Source organism: Neoarius graeffei, chromosome 7 (assembly GCF_027579695.1).
Source record: "Neoarius graeffei isolate fNeoGra1 chromosome 7, fNeoGra1.pri, whole genome shotgun sequence".
Taxonomy (NCBI): Eukaryota; Metazoa; Chordata; class Actinopteri; order Siluriformes; family Ariidae; genus Neoarius; species Neoarius graeffei.
Window position 1 is genome coordinate 69,214,912 of NC_083575.1, and position 22,236 is coordinate 69,237,147.

The window sequence follows — 22,236 nt, forward strand, 5'->3', positions numbered from 1 at the left end:
TGACCTCGGTGTCCTCGATGGTAGTTACGGCCATGTCCTGGGTTCGAGCTCAGTGGCCGACGAGGGCCTTTCTGTGTGGAGTTTGCATGTTGTCTGCGTGGGTTTCCTCCAGGTGCTCCGGTTTCCCCCACAGTCCAAAGACATGCAGGTTAGGTTAATTGGTGGCTCTAAAGTGACCGTTAGTGTGAATGGTTCTTTGTGTCTGTGTCAGCCCTGTGATGATCTGGCGACTTGTCCAGGGTGTACCCTGCCTCTCACCCATAGTCAGCTGGGATAGGCTCCAGCTTGCCTGCAACCCTGTACAGGATAAGTGGCTACACATGATGGATATATGGTGCCTAAACTTTTTGCACAGCAATTTAGGTACAATTTTCCCAAGGACTGAAATAAATAAAATGTATTTGCGCTTCTCAGGGCTGTATGAGATTCCTATAGGTGTCTGTACTTTGTGCTTTGTACCTCATCAAGTTTAGACTGGAGACAGGGGAAGGAGAAGGTGAAGCCCAGTGGCTTTTTCTTCTGATTGATGTTATTCTTCTGCATGAATGTTTTTAAAGACTCTGCCACATGATCAAAAAGCTGGAAGACAGATAAAGTGACGAGAACAAGGGTCAGCTATTTTGGTTGGTAACAGAAAAAATATTTTACTCTGTCTCATGTCTTTATCAGTATATAATATAATGACACCAGAAATCGTGTCAAAGCAGGTTATAGTTCAGTGGTGATTCAGTTCTTGATTGTTCAACAGCATCAGTTCCTTGTGCCAGGTGGGTAACCTTCCTGCCAACTGCAAACTAGTTATGAATGCATGATCCTTAAGTGCATTCACTTTGGACTTTGCATTGCAATCATGCTTCTTAAACTTATTTGTTCCAAGAGAACAGCCTGTATTTTAACTATACAGTGTCTTGCAAAAGTATTCATCCCCCTTGGTGTTTGTCCGGCTTTGTCACATTACAAGCTGGAATTAAAATAGATTTTTTGGAGGGTTAGCACCATTTGATTTACACAACATGCCTACCACTTTAAAGGTGCACATTTTTTTTTTATTGTGACACAAACAATAATTAAGATGAAAAAACAGAAATCTGGAGTGTGCATAGGTATTCACCCCCTTTCGTATGAAACCCCTAAATAAGAGCTGGTCCAACCAATTCACGTCATAAGTCACATAATTAGTTGATTAAGATCCACCTGTGTGCAATTAAAGTGTCACATGATCTGTCACATGATATCTGTATAAATCAACCTGTTCTGGAAGGACCCTGACTCTGCAACACGACTAAGCAAGCAACATGAAAACCAAGGAGCCTCCAAACAGGTCAGAGACAAAGTTGTGGAGAAGTATAGATCAGGGTTGGGTTATAAAAAAAAAAAAAATCCCAAACTTTGAATATCCCAGGGAGCACCATTAAATCCATTATAGCAAAATGGAAAAAATATGGCACCACTGCAAACCTGACAAGAGAAGGCTGCCTGCCAAAACTCACAGACCAGGTAAGGAGGGCATTAATCAGAGATGCAACAAAGACACCAACGATAACGCTGAGGGAGCTGCAAAGATCCACAGTGGAGTTGGAGTTTTATCGCATCACTCCTGTGGAGGACAGCCCCATGAGGACAGTTGAGGGTTACACCTGGAGGACCCTCTGGACTCTTACAGTAATGCTTTTATGGCTGAGGACTACAGTTGACTTGCTAACTTTAGGACTGCAGTTGTCATGAACAGTTTTGCACTCAAGTTTCCATCAATGAAGAGTTTATAACATCAACAAAACTGACTTCATGTTAAAACTGTTAATGTTGGGGGCGTCGTGGCTCAGGTGGTTAAGGCGCCATACCATGAATGCGGGCGACCCGGGTTCGATTCCGGCCCGAGGTCATTTCCCGATCCCTTCCCGTCTCTCTCTCTCCCGCTCATTTCCTGTCTCTACACTGTCCTATCCAATAAAGGTGCAAAAAGCCCAAAAAAATATCTTTAAAAAAAAAAAAAACTGTTAATGTTATAGTCATGCTGTCTGTTGTTGCCCAAATGAGGATGGGTTCCCTTTTGAGTCTGGTTCCTCTCGAGGTTTCTTCCTCATGTCGTCTGAGGGAGTTTTTCCTTGCCACCGTCGCCACAGGCTTGCTCATTGGGGATAGATTAGGGACAAAATTAGCTCATGTTTTAAGTCGTTCAAATTCTGTGAGGCTGCTTTGCGACAATGTTTATTGTTAAAAGCGCTATACAAATAAACTTGACTTGACTTGAGATGGGAGTATCTGTCCATAGGACCACTTTAAGCTGTACACTCCACAGAGGAGGGCTTCATGGAAGAGTGGCCAGAAAAAAGTCCTTGCTTAAAGAAAAAAATAAGAAAACATGTTTGGAGTTTGCCCAACAGCATGTGGCAGATTCCCCAAACACATGGAAGAAGATTCTCTGGTCAGATGAGACTAAAATTTAACTTTTTGGCCATCATAGGAAATGCCATGTGTGGCACAAACCCAACACTTTCCATCACCCTGAGAACACCATTTCTACAGTGAAGCATTGTGGGGATATTTTTCATCTGCAGGGACAGGAAAGCTGGTCAGGACTGAAGGAAAGATGGATGGCACTAAATACAGGGCAATTCTGGAGGAAAACTTGTTTGAGTCAGCCAGAGGTTTGAGACTGGGACGAAGTTTCACGTTGCAGCAGGACAATGACCATAAACATACTGCTAAAGCTACACTGGAGTGGTTTAAAGGGAAACATTTAAATATCTTGGAATGGCCTAATCAAAGCCCAGACCTCAATCCAACTGAGAATCTGTGGTATAACTTGAAGATTGCTGTACACCAACGCATCCCGTCTAACTTGAAGGAGTTGGAGCAGTTTTGCCTTGAGGAATGAGCAAACATCCCAGTGGCTAGATGTGCTAAGCTAATAGAGACATACTCCAAGAGACTTGTAGTTGTAACTGCAGCAAAAGGTAGCTCTACGAAGTATTGACTTGGGGGGGGATACCTATGATCTGGATACGCTCCCGATTTCTGTTTTTTCATCTTAATTATTATTCGTCACGATTTTAAAAAAAAAATGTGGTGGGCATGTTGTTTAAATCAAATGGTGCTCACCCTCTAAAAATCCATTTTAATTCCAGCTTGTAATGTGACAAAACAGGACAAACACCAAAGGGGATGAATACTTTTGCAAGACACTGTACATTTACCACTTCTTTTCTTTTCAATCACTAAATGATAAGTTTGGAATGAATCACAGTACGCACATCTGTTCCTCTCCCATTGAGAACCTCCCCAGGAACTGGAAATGTCTCGCTCTCCATCTGCACTTTTCTCTTCCCGTCCTCTGATACCTTCACCTGCAGGACTTTGAATTTGGAACCTCCGAGATCTAGTGCCAGGAACTCACCCTTCTCTAAATGTACCAAAATCACATAATGCAGTTGCTTATTTTAAAATCAAAATACATATAAAACACTTTAACATCTCCGTATCCTGTAGAGTATTAGATATGTTTTACCATTATATCTCATCTCATTATCTCTAGCCGCTTTATCCTTCTACAGGGTCGCAGGCAAGCTGGAGCCTATCCCAGCTGACTACGGGCGAAAGGCGGGGTACACCCTGGACAAGTCGCCAGGTCATCACAGGGCTGACACATAGACACAGACAACCATTCACACTCACATTCACACCTACGGTCAATTTAGAGTCACCAGTTAACCTAACCTGCATGTCTTTGGACTGTGGGGGAAACCGGAGCACCCGGAGGAAACCCACATGGACACAGGGAGAACATGCAAACTCCGCACAGAAAGGCCCTCGCCAGCCACGGGGCTCGAACCCAGGACCTTCTTGCTGTGAGGCAACAGCGCTAACCACTACACCACCGTGCCACCCACCATTATATATAATCATATACTATATAGTTTGGGCTTAAGTACTTCAATATGACATTTAACTCATGTGTGATGCGTACCTGAGCCATCAGGAGTGGAGCGGACATGTGTGGGTAGCATTTTGACTGTCGCTGCAGCGTTGCTCTCTTTAGACAGGCCTTTCTTCATCTCCACATGGAATCGAGACTCAATGTCCAAGAGCTGTTCATCAGACAGACGCATGGCATATAGGAAGCGGTCCACCTGTGTAAAACGTTATAAAGAAAGAAATAATTTGTTCAACAGGGCTGTAGGACTTTGGTATTGAACTTGAATCCAGTCACAACACCTTTTCTGTATTGACTTGCATACAGAAAGGTCTCAGACTTATTTGCATTTTGGCTTGGATTTGGGCATTGGTCTTACTAAATACTGTATGTTCTTGATCAGCAGCAAGAATTGCAAAAATAATATTTGGGTAATCTTTTCTTTCTGCATGCACAGAGATTGACAAGAAGTAATTATTTCTTTGAGAAGACATAGTCTAATAATTTGCACAATGCATGAAGGAAGCCAACTGAATGAAGCAAAGGTTTGGCACTGAAATGTGTTTGTTTTCGGCCTTGCTTTCATTTAGAATTGATCACATTCTCTAGTCCAAACATTTAAAGGTAGACTACCTTTTCAGATTTTTCAAGTGTAGGTCATAAAAAGAATTTTCCCTGATACCCAATTATTTTTGTTTAGTGGACTGAAAGCTTGAATTTGAATCACAGACTTCTAATTTTATTTATTTTTAAAATAGAACAATTAATGAATTTAGGGCCACATGGCCCTAAATTCTCCACTATTTTTTCCTGCTTCACTGTGACCCAATTCAAGGTACTACATCATGCATCACATGGTGGGCTTTTCGTGTTCGCACACGGCATTGTGGGATACAAATTTGAAACAGGAGAGAAAAATGGAGGACTTGAGTGTGCGAATGAAACGTGGAAGACCGACTACAGTAATGGAAAGCAAGAAGAAAAGATGTTATGTTGCGAAGGAAAGGAAACGCAGGACCAGACTAATAAATATCGGCGGTCAACGAGCACTTCGGTGTGATCAGCTGTTCGTTTAGCGACTAAATGATGTAACTGTCAATGCACGGTCAAGGTAAACCTGTAGATGGCAGTAATGCAACACTGTGGATGTCAGCTACCGTAAAACCCAAAAGAAGAAGAAGGTAAACCTGCGCATGCGCACACGGACTTCCTCTGTCTGCTTGACTGCGTGAAGCGAATGATTTCATGCACATTTGCTAGGCAATCCCCTCAAATTAAATAACTTCCCAGCCACAGAATGGCCTGTTTTTTGTGAGATGTTACAGAAGTAAACATATCTCACAAAGACCAAATTTCAAAGGAAACTACATTTCACCGATTTTATGAAATTGAAAGACCATGTAGCTTTAAAATGATGTCAAGAGTACCGTAATGCCAAAAATAACTACATTTCCATTACTTATTAACAGTGTTATTCCTGTGTGATGTTGGCACTGCTGCATGCCATTTCCTGGTTATCTACAAAAAGTGAAGGTTGAGTAATAAGAGAGAAACAAAAAAGTAATAATACTAGTGATTTGGACATTATTATTATATGGCATTTCAGTAGATAACATGGGTGTGCCTCTGTCATGAGGATAGCAGAGCAGTCGGAATGTCACATACGAATCAAACAAAGAAAATAAATAGTTATCATCACAGATTGCACATAATACAGCATAATAACTGTCTTATTAGTTCCTAAGAACAAGACGTGAAACTTAAATTGAAACTGATTCAATCTGAAAGCTGACCAAGAGGTCAAGGTCCTTAGTCTATATGGTCTTGGCAGTCTTTCCACACCACTGAGATACGGGACATATGAGGGTTAATGATTCGCCGGAGCACTATGGAACCATACTCACTACCAGCATCAGACGAGTGGCTCAGAACGATGTGAGTGGCCCACAAAACTGGTATGATCATACTAATGCAACCTGCTGTTTGATTTATGCAAGAGAACACAAAAACAGTTTGGAAACCAAGTAAAAAATTCTTGTCAATTTAAGTGTAATCAGGGAACCACAAATGCAAAAGATCACGTATTTGCAAAGTTTACAGCAATAGCATTTCGAATAAAGTTAAGAGAACTCAAAGCTTGCAAGTGAGTAATTTAAAAAAAACCAACCAAACAAAAAAAAAAAACCTTTTTGATCTGATCCTCCTGGAGCTTGGTGAAGTAAAAAGACAACAAGTGCACGGCGAACATCGTGACTTCTTGTGGTATCTTCAGATCACACAGACGCTTTTAGATATTGAAGTAAAAACACAAGAAAACCTCACAAATTAGATTCTCACAAATCCTCCCCAAAACGTGTTTTCTTCCCAGGTCTTGTTCCTTGTGCGTGCGTTTTGTTTTCTCGTGTTGGAGCTGCTGCTCTGTTTTCCTCCCAAGTGTCTTATCTTTTCTCTTGTTCAACCTGCTATTCCTTAGAGAGAGAGAGAGAGAGAGAGAGTATTAGGAGCTCTTCCACTCCTGTCGACCCCTCCCTCCTCAGGCTAAATCATTAATGGCCGAGTCTCCTCGTTCCTAGGTCGCCACTCTTACAGCTCTCCTAGCAGTGTGTTTGGCTCTGTTCCAGTCAGGACATTTTCCTCTGGGATCTGTGCAGTTGCCGTTTCATGCAAACAGACCGAGCACAACAATAGTTTAAAGAGATCTGACCTACACCACCCTATTTGAGCCTGTAAAAACATCCTCAAGGTGCAAAGGAAAAAGTCAGAACAAACAACTTTCAAGTCAGAACAGAGTGTTTATCTCGACTGATTTGGACTGAAGTGATCAGAAAGACGATGGTACTGTATTCCGGATCGTCTTCATTGTTCGTAGATGTCCCCAGATAATCAAAAGCCATTGATTAATGTCCCAGTTACACTTTAACCACCCTACAGTGTTCAAAGCTTTTCTATTCACAAGTTGGGAGGCAGGTTCACTGGCAGCAGTCCTGGGGTGGTGTAGTGGTTAGCGCTGTCACCTCACAGCAAGAAGGTCCGGGTTCGAGCCCCGTGGCCGGCGAGGGCCTTTCTGTGCGGAGTTTGCATGTTGTCCGCGTGGGTTTCCTCCGGGTGCTCCGGTTTCCCCCACAGTCCAAAGACATGCAGGTTAGGTTAACTGGTGACTCTAAATTGACCGTAGGTGTGAATGTGAGTGTGAATGGTTGTCTGTGTCTATGTGTCGGCCCTGTGATGACCTGGCGACTTGTCCAGGGTGTACCCCGCCTTTCGCCCGTAGTCAGCTGGGATAGGCTCCAGCTTGCCTGCGACCCTGTAGAACAGGATAAAGCGGCTAGAGATAATGAGATGAGATGAGTGTGGATGAATATATTCAGTTGTCAGCCATGGTTTAAATGCAGTTTCTATGGTTGCAGTAACTACTGGATTAAATGGCAGGTTCAGCAAACCAAAGCGTGAGAGGGCGATGCACTGAATCACCTCAGTGTTAAGCAATCACAGGGAATCTTTCCTGTGTAATTGGAAAATGATTTTCCCAACAAATATCTCATCTCATCTCATTATCTCTAGCCGCTTTATCCTTCTACAGGGTTGCAGGCAAGCTGGAGCCTATCCCAGCTGACTACGGGTGAAAGGCGGGGTACACCCTGGACAAGTCGCCAGGTCATCACAGGGCTGACAGACACAGACAACCATTCACACTCACATTCACACCTACGGTCAATTTAGAGTCACCAGTTAACCTAACCTGCATGTCTTTGGACTGTGGGGGAAACCGGAGCACCCGGAGGAAACCCACGCGGACACGGGGAGAACATGCAAACTCCACACAGAAAGGCCCTCGCCGGCCACGGGGCTCGAACCCGGACCTTCTTGCTGTGAGGCGACAGCGCTAACCACTACACCACCGTGCCGCCCCCAACAAATATGTATTCTGTAAAAAAAAAAAAAAAAGAGGCAGAAGTCACAGCAAAAATTTATTTTTGTTCTTCCCTTTTATGATAATGTGGGCAATGTGGTGGTGTAGTGGTTAGCACTGCCACCTCACAGTAAGAAGGTTCTGGGTTCGAGCCCAGCAGTCAAAGGGGGCCTTTCTGTGTGGAGTTTGCATGTTCTCCCCGTGTCTGCATGGGTTTCCTCGGGTGGTCTGGTTTTTCTCACAGTCCAAAGACATGCGGTTAGGTTAACATGGCACAGCATTGTGCTGAAGTGCCCTTGAGCAAGGCACCAAACCCTCAGTGCTCCCCGGGCACTGTAGCATAGCTACACACTGCTCTGGGTGTGCATGTGCGTGCGCATACTGTATGTGTTCACTACTTCAGACGGGTTAAATGCAGAGGATGAATTTCACTGTGCTTGAGTGTGCATGTGACAAAGTTTACTTCTTTATTGGATCATTTTCTTTATTCACACTACCCTTACCTCTAGTTTTCCTGACATGGTATTCATAGAATCATTAGGCCCTGCACCATCAGTCTCGTTTCAAATCCAGCATTTTATAAATGATTTGTAAGTACATAACAAGCACTTGGTATATAACAAAAACATGATCTGTAACTTTATTTTTTCATATTAGAGTCTAGATTAAAAAAAATAAAACTAGAGACCTGCACAGGTCTGAGCTCAGCCTTTTTCTGTGGAATCGCGACCTGAGGCTGGCACGCCAATGACCATCTTACGTTCTTAAACACACTCCAACTCGATTAAACATACACATACAGACAGGTGCCTCTGTAAGCTTCAGTCAAAGGCTGTGCCAAAAACACTTTCACCAGCATCGTGCTAAAAGTTTGTAGTGGGTTGATGCAAGATCATCATTTCTTTTTGATTGACAAGTTGTCAAAATTCCTTTCCTCTTTTTGACACAAACATGCTTATATCTGCAAAGAAAAAAAAACCTAGTTTCGGTTTTTGGATCAAAAATAAAGATGCTGGAAGCAGCATGTCGTGTGATTTTATCGTATAGAAATTTAAAATACTAGCAAAAATATTCAGAAGGGACATCACATGACCAGGCAGTAACCTTGAGTAAAGTAAACTTTACATGAGATTGTTCTCACAGAAAGATATGGAAGCTATGGCATAAAGGTTAGAGAAGCAGCTTTGGGACCAAAAGGTCACCGGTTTGATTCCCTGGACCAGCAGGAATGGCTGAAGTGCCCTTAAGCAAGACACCTAACCCCCAACTGCTCCCCAGGCCGCTCTGGGTATGTTGTACGTTACTCTGTATAAGAGCGTCTGCTGAATGCCCGTCATGTAATGGGAGACTCCGAGAGCTGTTTCACAATCAGGGTAAACTTTTCAGGTCCACAATAGTCCCCCCCCCCCAAAAAAAAAAAAATCAAACCTTGGATTTTTGTGTTTCTCTGCTGCCAAAAATGACTTTTTGAAATGGAAATTAACTGTGCAGAATTTCAGAGCTACAGGTCATATCCTGGGTGTGTTACTTGTGGTGAGAAGACAGCATAGAGTGCATTTCTAAAACTCATCTCATTATCTCTAGCCGCTTTATCCTGTTCTACAGGGTCGCAGGCAAGCTGGAGCCTATCCCAGCTGACTACGGGCGAAAGGCGGGGTACACCCTGGACAAGTCGCCAGGTCATCACAGGGCTGACACATAGACACAGACAACCATTCACACTCACATTCACACCTACGCTCAATTTAGAGTCACCAGTTAACCTAACCTGCATGTCTTTGGACTGTGGGGGAAACCGGAGCACCCAGAGGAAACCCACGCGGACACGGGGAGAACATGCAAACTCCGCACAGAAAGGCCCTCGCCGGCCACAGGGCTCGAACCCGAACCTTCTTGCTGTGAGGTGCCGCCCCATTTCTAAAACTGACCCGCTTTTTTGGAGTCCACAAGCGTGAGGTATATAAAGTGAAAAACTGTTGAATGATTTTTAACTACAGATTTTCAGGTACTGTGCAGCAGTGTTTGTATATGGTGGTAACTGTAATAACAACTGAAGCATTTACAATCCTTGTGGGTTTTCCAGAGAAGACACTTTTTTATAGACTCACATTTCAACCACACGTGAAGCTCTGCTGCAAAAGTCTCGCGTCCGTTTCAAATCCTGTCTTTTACTGCGCAACAGCAGAGTATTCTGCTTCAAAAGAGACATATTTTCTCAAAAAATCATTTACAACCTCATCATATAGCGAGTGTTTTCCAGAGAGGACATTTCTGACAGACAAAGGATGCTGTTGGAGGGACTTGGTTTACAACAAAATGTAACTTCCACTGAAATATCTTTCTGTCATGAATGAAAGTGCTGTATACGCCTTAACTTTGGTGACTGACCCCTTGAAAATGGTTCCTCCAGGAACCATGACGTTTCAGTTGTCAAGACAACGGAAAAACTAAAATACAAATACAAATACAAGAGCATTTTGTTTTGTGCACAAGAGCATTGTGACGTATCTTTCTGTTTTTGTATTTTAGTTTTTCCGTTGTCTTGACAACTGAAACGTCATCGTTCCTGGAGGAACCATTTTCAAGGGGTCAGTCACCAAAGGGTTAAAGGCGTCACGCAGTGGCGATAAAAGTCGCATTATTCTGCACCAGAATGCTTTCGAGATTCAAAATAAATTGACCGTCGATTTTTCAAAAGCTTCCCGCGGTTGTAATCGGTCCTTATTTGGTCATGCCCATCACTTGAAATTTCCCGCGTTCGCAGCGCCCCCTCTCGGTCAATGGAACAGCTGCGTGACGTCATACCAGTAACCACTCAGTGCAGTTGCAATGACGGACACACCAGAAAATAGGAGCGATGCTGAGGAAATTAGCTTTGATTTTACCGATACAGAAGAAGAAAATGGCCCACAAGTAGAGATTTTGACAGCTGAATGTCCTGGTGGTATCCAGCCTTACAGATTTGAACCGGAGTGCTCATCTTCAGAAGAAAATGAGGACAGTTCTGAAGACGACAGAAACGAAGACGAGAATGAAGACTGGCGACTTGAAGACTTGTTTTGGTTGGTTTCTCTGACTAAATCACTACTTATGTGTATTTTTAAAGACCATTTTCACTTGAATTAGAATGCTGTGTGATTAATCTATGATTGTGTAATACTGATAGCTGTAGGGGGTGAAAGTATAGCTAGAAAGATTGAATTCTAGCAACTTGACAGCTTGCGATCTCGCGAAATGCAGTGGGCCTTCTGATACAGTAGACCCCTTGATATTCCAGTTTTCATCATTTTCCTTTTATTGCGGTTGATTTTAACTTGATATTCAGTATGTTATAGGCTGGGAGTATTGAGCTTTGTATTGTATTGTTTAGTAAACGTACAATCGTCAGTAATAAGTGATAATTATTAGTTAAAGGCAGCTCTGTGGCATAAATCTATCAATTAATCTTCTGTCATCCATTTGCTAAAATTATGTGCCACATGTGTTAGCAAGACAACACTTCATGTGACAAAGAAAGATATGACAAATACATAAATGTATGAAAATCATTTTGTACAATTAATGATTGATACATAGAAACACTTAAAACATGTGTGGCAGCGGGGGCGTGGTCAAGCGCCGGTCTGTGACAGGAGGGCGGAGCCAGGGAAGGTGAGTGGCAGAATCATTACACCTGACGGTAATTAACCTGTGTTTTGTGTGTTTTCCCAGTCACCGCGCCCTATTTAAGGAGGCAGAGAAGAGCTCATCCCGGGATAAGAACACCGTGTGTGTGTTTCGCTATCAGATTAAAACTGGCGGTTATACTGAAAAGTCTGGCAATAAAAAGCCTATTTGCATCTGAAGCGTTGTCCTGCCGTCCTCTGTGCTCCACCCACACTTCAGAGAGCTCTACAGTGGTGCCAAAACCCGGGACAAGGTGGAGCACCAACCTCGCAGCCCCATGGAATCCTCCCCGTTCGCAGACCTGGCCCACGCCCTCGCCACGGCTCAGCAAAGCCAGCACCAGGCGCTCCGAAAAGAGCAAGAGCGGCGCTTCGAAGCCCTGGTGCTGGCCCAGCAGGAAGATCGCGAGGCGTTCCGGCATCTCCTTGCGTCGGCGGGGTCCACCAGCGCCCCGGCCGCGGGCCCGTCTCCCCTCCCCTCACGGAAGCGCTGGCGCTGTTGTTCTGGCGTGCGCCCCACGCGCTGGAGGACGGCCCGGCGAAGGTCCGCGTAGGCCAGCCGGCGAGGAGCTATAGCGCGGCCAGCTGCGCCTCTCCCGTCAGGAGGGGGAGGAGGCGCGCCGCGCGCTGCTCCATCGGCCACCCCGAGGCTTCGGCGACCTGCTCGAACAATGTGAGAAACGCCTCGGGGTCGTCCTGCGGGCCCATCTTGGTCACGGTGAGGGGAGACGGGCCCGCGGCCGGGGCGCTGGTGGACCCCGCCGACGCAAGAAGATGCCGGAACGCCTCGCGATCTTCCTGCTGGGCCAGCACCAGGGCTTCGAAGCGCCGCTCTTGCTCTTTTCGGAGCGTGACGAGCACCTGGTGCTGGCTTTGCTGAGCCGTGGCGAGGGCGTGGACCAGGTCCGCGAACGGGGAGGATTCCATGGGGCTGCGAGGTTGGTGCTCCACCTTGTCCCGGGTTTTGGCACCACTGTAGAGCTCTCTGAAGTGTGGGTGGAGCACAGAAGACGGCAGGACAACGCTTCAGATGCAAATAGGCTTTTTATTGCCAGACTTTTCAGTATAACCGCCAGTTTTAATCTGATAGCGAAACACACACGGTGTTCTTGTCCCGGGATGAGCTCTTCTCTGCCTCCTTAAATAGGGCGCGGTTACTGGGAAAACACACAAAACACAGGTTAATTACCGTCAGGTGTAATGATTCTGCCACTCACCTTCCCTGGCTCCGCCCTCCTGTCACAGACCGGCGCTTGACCACGCCCCCGCTGCCACAATGTGTTTTTAAAAAAATAATTTTTTTCTATCAATACCTAGCCATGACCTTGAAATCAGATCCATTGATAACAGTCACAAATAGTGTTCAGTGTTCGTTGTTACAGCCAAACACAATACACCAATTAGGCATTTTGTATCACAGAATATTAATATACATCATTTCATAGTGTTTTGAGTGTTCAAAACTATCCACAAACTGAATAAATCCACAAAATCCGCAATGTAAACAACTCTGGTAAACGCACGCTATAGAGAAAACATGGGGACAGGCCAGCATCAACCAAGGGAGGTTACTGGTATGACGTCACACATAAGTTGACCTAGTTAACGGCTGGCTGCCTAAATTTGGCTGTGCGCGTCAACTTTAAATGCTTGTAGCGGGCGCATCGTGACACTGAGATCGTGGGAAACCGAGGGGCTTGAATAACCCACCAAACCCGACATTTTGACACATGATATAGCCTGATTGCTGAAATTACCGCACGACGCCTTTAAAGTAAAACCTAGTTAGTGCTAAAAAAAAAAAATGCAATTCTGAATTTAAGTCGTAAAATCTAAGTGTAATAATTAAAGTAGAATTAAATGAAGTGACCACAAGGTCAAAACTGAGCCTACATTTGACTCAAAAATATATAAGCGCTTATAAGAGACATTAGTGCTGTAGGTAGGGCCGGTGTGTCCCTGTAAAATAAGTAAGTTAGAAGAAACTCCAGCATGTATATACACTGGACTGAATTGCAGGAGTTAGCTCTTAGACGGAAGCCATGGCCTAATGATTGGAGAAGCAGCTTTGGGACCAAAAGGTTGCTGGTTTGATTCCCTGGACCAGCAGGAATGGCTGAAGTGCCCTTAAGCAAGGCACCTAACCCCCAACTGCTCCCCAGGCTGCTCAAGGTATGTTGTACATCACTGTGGATAAGAGCATCTGCTAAATGGCATTAATGTAATATGTAATTGTGGCAGTGGGGGCGTGACCGACCGTCGGTCAGTGAATGGAGGGCGGAGTCAGGGAAGGTGAGTGGTCGTGTCAGTACACCTGTTATCAATTAACGTGTGTTTGTGTGTCTCTTCAGTGACTGCGCCCGATAAAAGGAGAGTGAGAAGGGGAGGACGGCGCCGAGGGCTCGATGATAGCCTGTGTGTGTGTGTGTGTGAGAGAGAGAGTGAGTGAGGTTTTGAGCCCTATGCTGAAAAGCAAAAATAAAAGAAACCCTATAAACGCAAACAAGCGCCTGCCGTGCTTTTGTGCTCCACCCACATCAGGGTCTTGCTACAGTAATGTCTCATCTCATCTCATTATCTGTAGCCGCTTTATCCTGTTCTACAGGGTCGCAGGCAAGCTGGAGCCTATCCCAGCTGACTACGGGCGAAAGGTGGGGTACACCCTGGACAAGTCGCCAGGTCATCACAGGGCTGACACATAGACACAGACAACCATTCACACTCACATTCACACCTACGGTCAATTTAGAGTCACCAGTTAACCTAACCTGCATGTCTTTGGACTGTGGGGGAAACCGGAGCACCCGGAGGAAACCCACGCGGACACGGGGAGAACATGCAAACTCCACACAGAAAGGCCCTCGCCGGCCACGGGGCTCGAACCCGGACCTTCTTGCTGTGAGGCGACAGCGCTAACCACTACACCACCGTGCCGCCTACAGTAATGTAATGTAAAGTAATTCAAAAAGACAACCATGATTGTGAAACAGCTCTTGAATCAAAACGTGTCTGCTTTCCTACAGACTGTTTGTTTTCTGGAGGAAATAAAAAAAGCATTTCATGTCCAAGTCACCACTATAAATTCAATATTATGTTTTAATAATGTCTTATTGAGAAGAAAAATGTCTCTCGTCCTCTTTAGAGGAGCAAATGGATCATGTGTGAATACAAAAACATAGACTCGGACATCCTGAACTACAACAAACCCAGAGTGAATAAAATCTTTTACATCTAAAGGAGGTCCTGGAAGCCCATGAAAAAAATAGTAGCGTGTTTTATTTGGAATCTAGTAGCACTGTTGGCTCACGTTCGCACACACACACACACACCCTCTCACATGTATACTACAATTTGAAGCTCAGGTTTCAGACACACATGTCCACATACAGCTGATAAACAGAACACTATTTGTTAAATAAGCCCCTTTATAAATGTAGAAAAAAAAGTGAGACCGATATCAAATGCCTCATTTCTTTTTCTTATTTTTGCTATTAGTCCCTGTAGGTCCACTGGGGTTCTGCGCTCTTGTCCACTCTTTCTGCAGCTGCTGTAGGAGCTCTGGTGTGAGCAGACCTTCCTGGACCAGACGAGCGCTGAGCGAACTGTCCGCCCCCCTCGGGTCCTGTTTAACATGAACATGGGATTTGGATCCCCGAGCTTTTCTCAGTCTCAGTCCAGGGAACGAGGAAGTTTTTGATTCAGCCGGAGAACCTGCAATGGTGCCTTGAGCTTCTGTGGCACGGATGAGCCGTGTAATGTTTCTCACTCCGACCTGAATGATGCTGTCAAGTTCCTGCTGGATCTCACGGACGAGGCTGGCATCAGGGAACATGTCCATGAAGCGATAGCTAGAAGGAGAATTCAGAAGGAAAATGAACAGACTGAACTGGGGTTTTTAGCCAAGTGGGTTTATGCAAAACTTTCAATTGTATACAAGAACACTGGAATGGAAATTCCATAATAACCAGAACATCAAGGCTGTAGTAGCTCATCTGGCCTGCCATCAAAACAACCATGATGACCAAAACGTCAAGCAGAACTGAAATGTGACGATGTGAGAGAGGACCAACCTCCACGACAAGTAGTTTACAACAGGAAAAACAAACAAACAAACAAAAGGACTAAATTTTGTTCCCCAAGGGAAGATCGACCCAAAACATCGATCAAAACTGAATTCACATGATAAATGAGAGAGGAGATACAATTCTAGTCAGAAGAAAATTTAAGTTGAACTAAATTTGTTAGCAAAAAATTGACAATACAATGGCCGAGTTTTGTCCAGAAGGTCTAGTTCTTTCAAATAAAACAATCAGAACTGAAATCCATTAAGAACGGAGGGAGGGAAGGAGGAGACGTAATTTAACTGAAAATAAAGTTGTCAACAAATGTGGTAAACAAATTGTTTACAAGAAAAATCAACAAAACAACCAACCAACCAAGTTTTGTTCCCTGCTGGAAGATCTACCCAAAACATCGATCAGAACTGAAATTGGGTGAGAACCGTGAGAGGAGATACAATTCTTGTGAGAAGTCGAGCTAATTAGCAATTCGTGAGCACAAATTTGACGATACAGTGACCAAGTGTTGAGCAGAATGACTAGTTCTTTCAAACAAAACAATCAGAACTGAAATCCATTGAGAATAAAAAGGGAGGAGACACGATTTAACTGAGAATAAACAAAGTTGTAAACAAACTGTTTACAACAGGAAAAACAACCAAGTTTTTTTCCTCGTGGGAAGATCTACGGGCGGCACGGTGGCGTAGTGGTTAGCGCTGTCGCCTCACAGCAAGAAGGTCCGGGTTCGAGCCCCGTGGCCGGCGAGGGCCTTTCTGTGTGGAGTTTGCATGTTCTCCCCGTGTCCGCGTGGGTTTCCTCCGGGTGCTCTGGTTTCCCCCACAGTCCAAAGACATGCAGGTTAGGTTAACTGGTGACTCTAAATTGACCGTAGGTGTGAATGTGAGTGTGAATGGTTGTCTGTGTCTATGTGTCAGCCCTGTGATGACCTGGCGACTTGTCCAGGGTGTACCCCGCCTTTCGCCCGTAGTCAGCTGGGATAGGCTCCAGCTTGCCTGCGACCCTGTAGAACAGGATAAAGCAGCTAGAGATAATGAGATGAGAATGGGAAGATCTACCAAAAACGTTGATCAGAACTGAAATTGGATGAGAAATGAGAGAGAAGATACCATACAATTCTAGTGAGAGGCCTGGAAAATTTGTTAATTTGGCCTAATTACTAACTCGTTAGCAAAAAATTTGACAAAACTCACTTTTTTTTTTCCCAGAGTGATAAGTTCTTTCAAACAAAACAATCGGAATGGAAATCTGCGGAGAACTGATGGAGAAGAGACGATTTACCGATGACGGACGCCACACCACGCTATGGCAACAGCTCATCAGTCTTACGGCCAGATGAGCTAATAAAGGGTAACAGTAACAGATTGTTGATTACAGGATTCCAAAGCAAGTCCATGTTTCAGTGTGTTCATGCTCATGCTGCAACTTCCCACTCCCATACTAAATAAGATGACAAGTTTTATGACTTCCAACATTGTCGTTGTTGGCATCCGTCTGTCTCAGGAGACAATGGTATAGCGCTAGGAACTGGAAGAGCACCTTCTAGAGTGACGGTCTCTTCCACACTGTCTACAAAGGTAGATGGTGCTCTTATAGGAGGCTGTCCTTGCATTCCTTCTGGTTCTCTTCTCAGTGAGCTGGACATTTCTGTGGTTCTCTGCCCTCCATTTCTAACTAAAGCTTTCCATTCATCACGACTGTCCGAGATATATTCCCAATAGGCCTGACAGCGCGCCGCTGCACTGATGAACCTCCCATATGTTTGTCTGGTTGAACAGCATGTTTTTGTTTGAGCTTAAGTGTTTAATCTACATAAAACTAGTGTCGATTCAATAATAAATAACATTTACGGAATATACAGTGGTGCTTGAAAGTTTGTGAACCCTTTAGAATTTTCTATATTTCTGCATAAATATGACCTAAAACATCATCAGATTTTCACACAAGTCCTAAAAGTAGATAAAGAGAACCCAGTTAAACAAATGAGACAAAAATATTATACTTGGTCATTTATTTATTGAGGAAAATGATCCAATATTACATATCTGTGAGTGGCAAAAGTATGTGAACCTTTGCTTTCAGTATCTGGTGTGACCCCCTTGTGCAGCAATAACTGCAACTAAACGTTTCCGGTAACTGTTGATCAGTCCTGCACACCGGCTTGGAGGAATTTTAGCCCATTCCTCCGTACAGAACAGCTTCAACTCTGGGATGTTGGTGGGTTTCCTCACATGAACTACTCGCTTCAGGTCCTTCCACAACATTTCCATTGGATTAAGGTCAGGACTTTGACTTGGCCATTCCAAAACATTAACTTTATTCTTCTTTAACCATTCTTTAGTAGAACGACTTGTGTGCTTAGGGTCGTTGTCTTGCTGCATGACCCACCTTCTCTTGAGATTCAGTTCATGGACAGATGTCCTGACATTTTCCTTTAGAATTCGCTGGTATAATTCAGAATTCATTGTTCCATCAATGATGGCAAGCCGTCCTGGCCCAGATGCAGCAAAACAGGCCCAAACCATGATATTAACCACCACCATGTTTCACAGATGGGATAAGGTTCTTATGCTGGAATGCAGTGTTTTCCTTTCTCCAAACATAACGCTTCTCATTTAAACCAAAAAGTTCTATTTTGTTCTCATCCGTCCACAAAATTTTTCCAATAGCCTTCTGGCTTGTCCACATGATCTTTAGCAAACTGCAGACGAGCAGCAATGTTCTTTTTGGAGAGCAGTGGCTTTCTCCTTGCAACCCTGCCATGCACACCATTGTTGTTCAGTGTTCTCCTGATGGTGGACTCACAAATATTAACATTAGCCAATGTGAGAGAGGCTTTCAGTTGCTTAGAAGTTACCCTGGGGTCCTTTGTGACCTCGCCGACTATTACACGCCTTGCTCTTGGAGTGATCTTTGTTGGTCAACCACTCCTGGGGAGGGTAACAATGGTCTTGAATCTCCTCCATTTGTACACAATCTGTCTGACTGTGGATTGGTGGAGTCCAAACTCTTTAGATATGGTTTTGTAACCTTTTCCAGCCTGATGAGCATCAACAACGCTTTTTCTGAGGTCCTCAGAAATCTCCTTTGTTCATGCCATGATACACTTCCACAAACATGTGTTGTGAAGATCAGACTTTGATAGATCCCTGTTCTTTAAATAAAACAGGGTGCCCACTCACACCTGATTGTCATCCCATTGATGGAAAACACCTGACTGTAATTTCACCTTCAAATTAACTGCTAATCCTAGAGGTTCACATACTTTTGCCACTCACAGATACGTAATATTGGATCATTTTCCTCAATAAATAAATGACCAAGTATAATATTTTTGTCTCATTTGTTTAACTGGGTTCTCTTTATCTACTTTTAGGACTTGTGTGAAAATCTGATGATGTTTTAGGTCCTATTTATGCAGAAATATAGAAAATTCTAAAGGGTTCACAAACTTTCAAGCACCACTGTATTGTTAATTTTGTGCGGCGTTGTGATGAGCTTTTACTTTAAGCGTTTTTTTAACGTTCTGTAATGCAACACACCAAATTTACAGGCGCCGCCGCCATCTTGGGTTTTTCAGTGATGATGTTAGTCACCAGTCCGTGTGTGGTGGTGGTGTTTCTAGCTCGCTCACTGTTGGTTCGATCAACTTGAAACTCATGATGGTCGAATCCCCCATACTGACTTGATTTTTCCAATAAAATGGGCTGAACACTTTGCTGTCTAGTGCCTGCGAAAGATCAGATCACTGAAGAAAATGTTGTATCCTTCCTAAAAATCCATGATTTTCCAAATATTTTTTTTCATGGAGAAAAAAAAAATGAGGTGTATAAATATCTGTAATACTGTTTTGAAGAGAATTAACAAAAGTTTGACCCTCTTACGCACAGCACACTCGAGCAGCACCGTCATTAGTCACGCTCGGTGTCCACAGTTTAAACTGAACATACCCGCTCAATTCTGGCTTTTGTTTAAACTAGTGCTGTCAAAAATGTCGCGTTAACTTGACTCAATTTTAACGGTGATAATTTTTTTATCGCGAGATTAACGCTCTGTGACATGATGTAGGTTTTTCATAAGCTTTTGAAACTGCCAGGAACTTGGAACAGAAACTTTGCTTAGAAAAACGATAGCAGCTAGACTGTAATGCCACGCCCCGCACAGCCAGAGTCCTCTGCCCTCCCCCCAAAGAACCAGCGTGGGCAGGGCACGCTAGCCCCACGCCTCGGGACGAAGAGCCACGGTGCTCGGCTTAGGTTTCGTTTTCCCATCGGCGGCTCCAGGCCGACTTTGCAGTGGCTGTGACAAGACGTGTTATGCTCTGCAATTAAAAAAAAAAAAAAACTTTGGTACAACGCAAGCCCATTCACTTTATGCTGAAAAGAGAATTACAATGGTTTTTCATGTGACAAAAATGTGCGATGAAATTGCGATTAATCGCGAGTTAACTATGACAGTCGCGACATTAATCGCGATTAAATATTTTAATTGCTTGACAGCACTAGTTTAAACACAAAGGACGTGTCAATTTCATTGATGTGCTACTTTTAAGCCCTCTCAGTGCATAATTGTGATCTACAAGAAACAGCCTTGATCTGTAATTCTTAAAATTCTAAATCTCTTTATTTTTGGCTTTTTGGTTGATTAATTTCTGATTGAGGTTTTTTTTTCTCCATGAATGGAAAATTAAACCAATAGAAACTGATTGACTGTTTGTGACCAGAGCAACAGACAGAAATGGAAATTTTATAAAAACACTAGATTTTCAAATGTTGATAACTTCGGTTTTTTTAGACATATTTACAAAATTAAATAAGTTTTCAATTCAGATCTTCACGCTCTTTAATTTGATACATTACACAACACTATGACAACTACTTAAAAAAAAAAAAAGGCCCGTCATTGCTACTGACGGGCCATTTTTTTTTACTGACCTTTTCCACCAAATCAGTTCCAGAGCTGGTTCGGGGCCAGTGCTGGTTCACAACTCGTTCAACTTGCGAGCCAGCTGAGAACCAGTTTGCTTTTCCATAGCTCGGGGTGCTAAGGGAAGCCACATCATTACGTCGCTGTATACGTCAGTTACGTCGCTACGTTTGCATAAACCTTGGCGTGAATATCGAAGCAACAACAACACAGAGAAGAAGAAGCAACAACAACAATAATAATGGATGACTTTGCGTTTGTACAGCTGCTGCTTCTCATCGCTTAAAAATGGCGACCTTTCACGGTCTGGCTATTGTTGTTGGTCTTAACAACTCCGCCCCCCCGCTGACGTAAGCGCTTCTTTCCTCTGGCCCAGCAGAGAGTTGGTGCTAGCCTGGAACCGGTTTTTCTGGCTCCAGAGCCAGTTCTTTGTCAGTGGAAACAGAAAACCTGGTTCCAAACTAAGCACTGGCCCCGAACCAGCCCTGGAACTGCTTTGGTGGAAAAGGGGCACCAGTTGTTAGTGTTGATGCCAGGTAGCTGTACTGTATGTCCCTTTTGCGGACATTTTTGTATCAAAGTTTTGGACGCCCAACTGAGCTAGATCCTGCACACAACTCCCTGTAAATTATGTCCCTTGGAATTTGTAATTCAACCTGGCTCCATTCGTCGAACATGACCAAGCCACTCGAGGCGTCTCAGGCTGAGAAGTGCAACCAAGCTAGGCATTCCAGCACGCTTAAGGACCTCCGTGTTAGCCATTTTCTCCTGCTACTTGATCTGGAGGATATGTCTGAGACGGAAGCTGTTGAGTTGCTTCTCTTGTATGGTGTATGTTGTCCAAAAGTCTCGTGTGCCGAGTACACAAGTTTGACAGACGCGTAGCTTGGTTTTCTCGATCAAACGGCAATTGTTCCAAACTCACTTGTTCCATGACCGCTGTAGCTTTGGCGATTCTGGAGCTCACTTTGGCCTCCAAGGAAAGGACGCCGATCTTGAGATGATAGACCCAACATATACTGGCTGATATTAGTTTTGGGATGAACCTTCAACAAACCCAAGTTTAGCGTCTGCCTGTATGTCATTTCCCAAAACTTCAAACAAGAAGAAAAACTTGACAATCTCACAATACCTGAGCCAAAGGTAGAGGTCCAGCACATCGTGCACAGCCTCCAGGTGAACAAGGTCCTTGATGTTTTTAGGAGGGACCAGTGGCCAGCCAATGTGTCGACACACCCAGGCAAAAGTCAATGGCTCATCTCTGCTGAACTGCCTAGCAAACTACAGACAAACACACACCATCAGGGGATTTTCACAGCATGCGCTACCTTAAAGGAGAACTGAAGGCAAATTTCATCAACATCAAAATTCTATTTCTCATTTTATTAAATATAGGAATGCATTTCTGACAGCTATTTTGTCGCTGCTATAGCAAGTTATGAATGTTTGAAATACGCTCTGTAATATATCAGTCCATATGTCAAAGCAATGGCCGTAAACGAGATTCGCTGAGACCTGTGCGAGACATCATAGGACGGAAGTAAAACGTACAGCGGAAATCAAACCGTGTCTGAAATCACTCACTCGTTCACTGCTCCCTATATAGCGAATTACTATATAATGAGCTCATTGGTAAAATGAAAACAAAAAACAAAAAAAACAACCGCTTTCGGACACTAGTCCGTCGCGCTGGTATTTACGTCATTACTGTCGCACGATTAAAACGTGCCAGATCAGTCGGCTGGT

General features: G+C 44.0%; 2 protein-coding genes across 3 annotated transcripts in view; both read right to left on the reverse strand.

The window, feature by feature from the left end:
* Positions 1 to 21,703, reverse strand: part of hkdc1 (hexokinase domain containing 1) — a 40,615-nt gene extending 18,912 nt beyond the window's left edge. For both annotated transcript variants that reach the window (XM_060926321.1, XM_060926322.1), the window contains exons 1-4: positions 21,623 to 21,703; positions 3,968 to 4,130; positions 3,255 to 3,403; positions 460 to 579 (exon numbers count right to left, since the gene is read on the reverse strand). In XM_060926321.1, the coding sequence (XP_060782304.1) occupies positions 460 to 579; positions 3,255 to 3,403; positions 3,968 to 4,109 (411 nt within the window). In that variant the 5' untranslated portion in view covers positions 4,110 to 4,130; positions 21,623 to 21,703. The remainder of the gene's footprint in view (positions 1 to 459; positions 580 to 3,254; positions 3,404 to 3,967; positions 4,131 to 21,622) is intronic.
* supv3l1 (SUV3-like helicase) overlaps positions 14,565 to 22,236 on the reverse strand; it is a 48,898-nt gene continuing 41,226 nt past the window's right edge. The window contains exons 14-15 of the mRNA XM_060926323.1: positions 21,623 to 21,771; positions 14,565 to 15,336 (exon numbers count right to left, since the gene is read on the reverse strand). Of these exons, the coding sequence (XP_060782306.1) occupies positions 14,955 to 15,336; positions 21,623 to 21,771 (531 nt within the window). The 3' untranslated portion in view covers positions 14,565 to 14,954. The remainder of the gene's footprint in view (positions 15,337 to 21,622; positions 21,772 to 22,236) is intronic.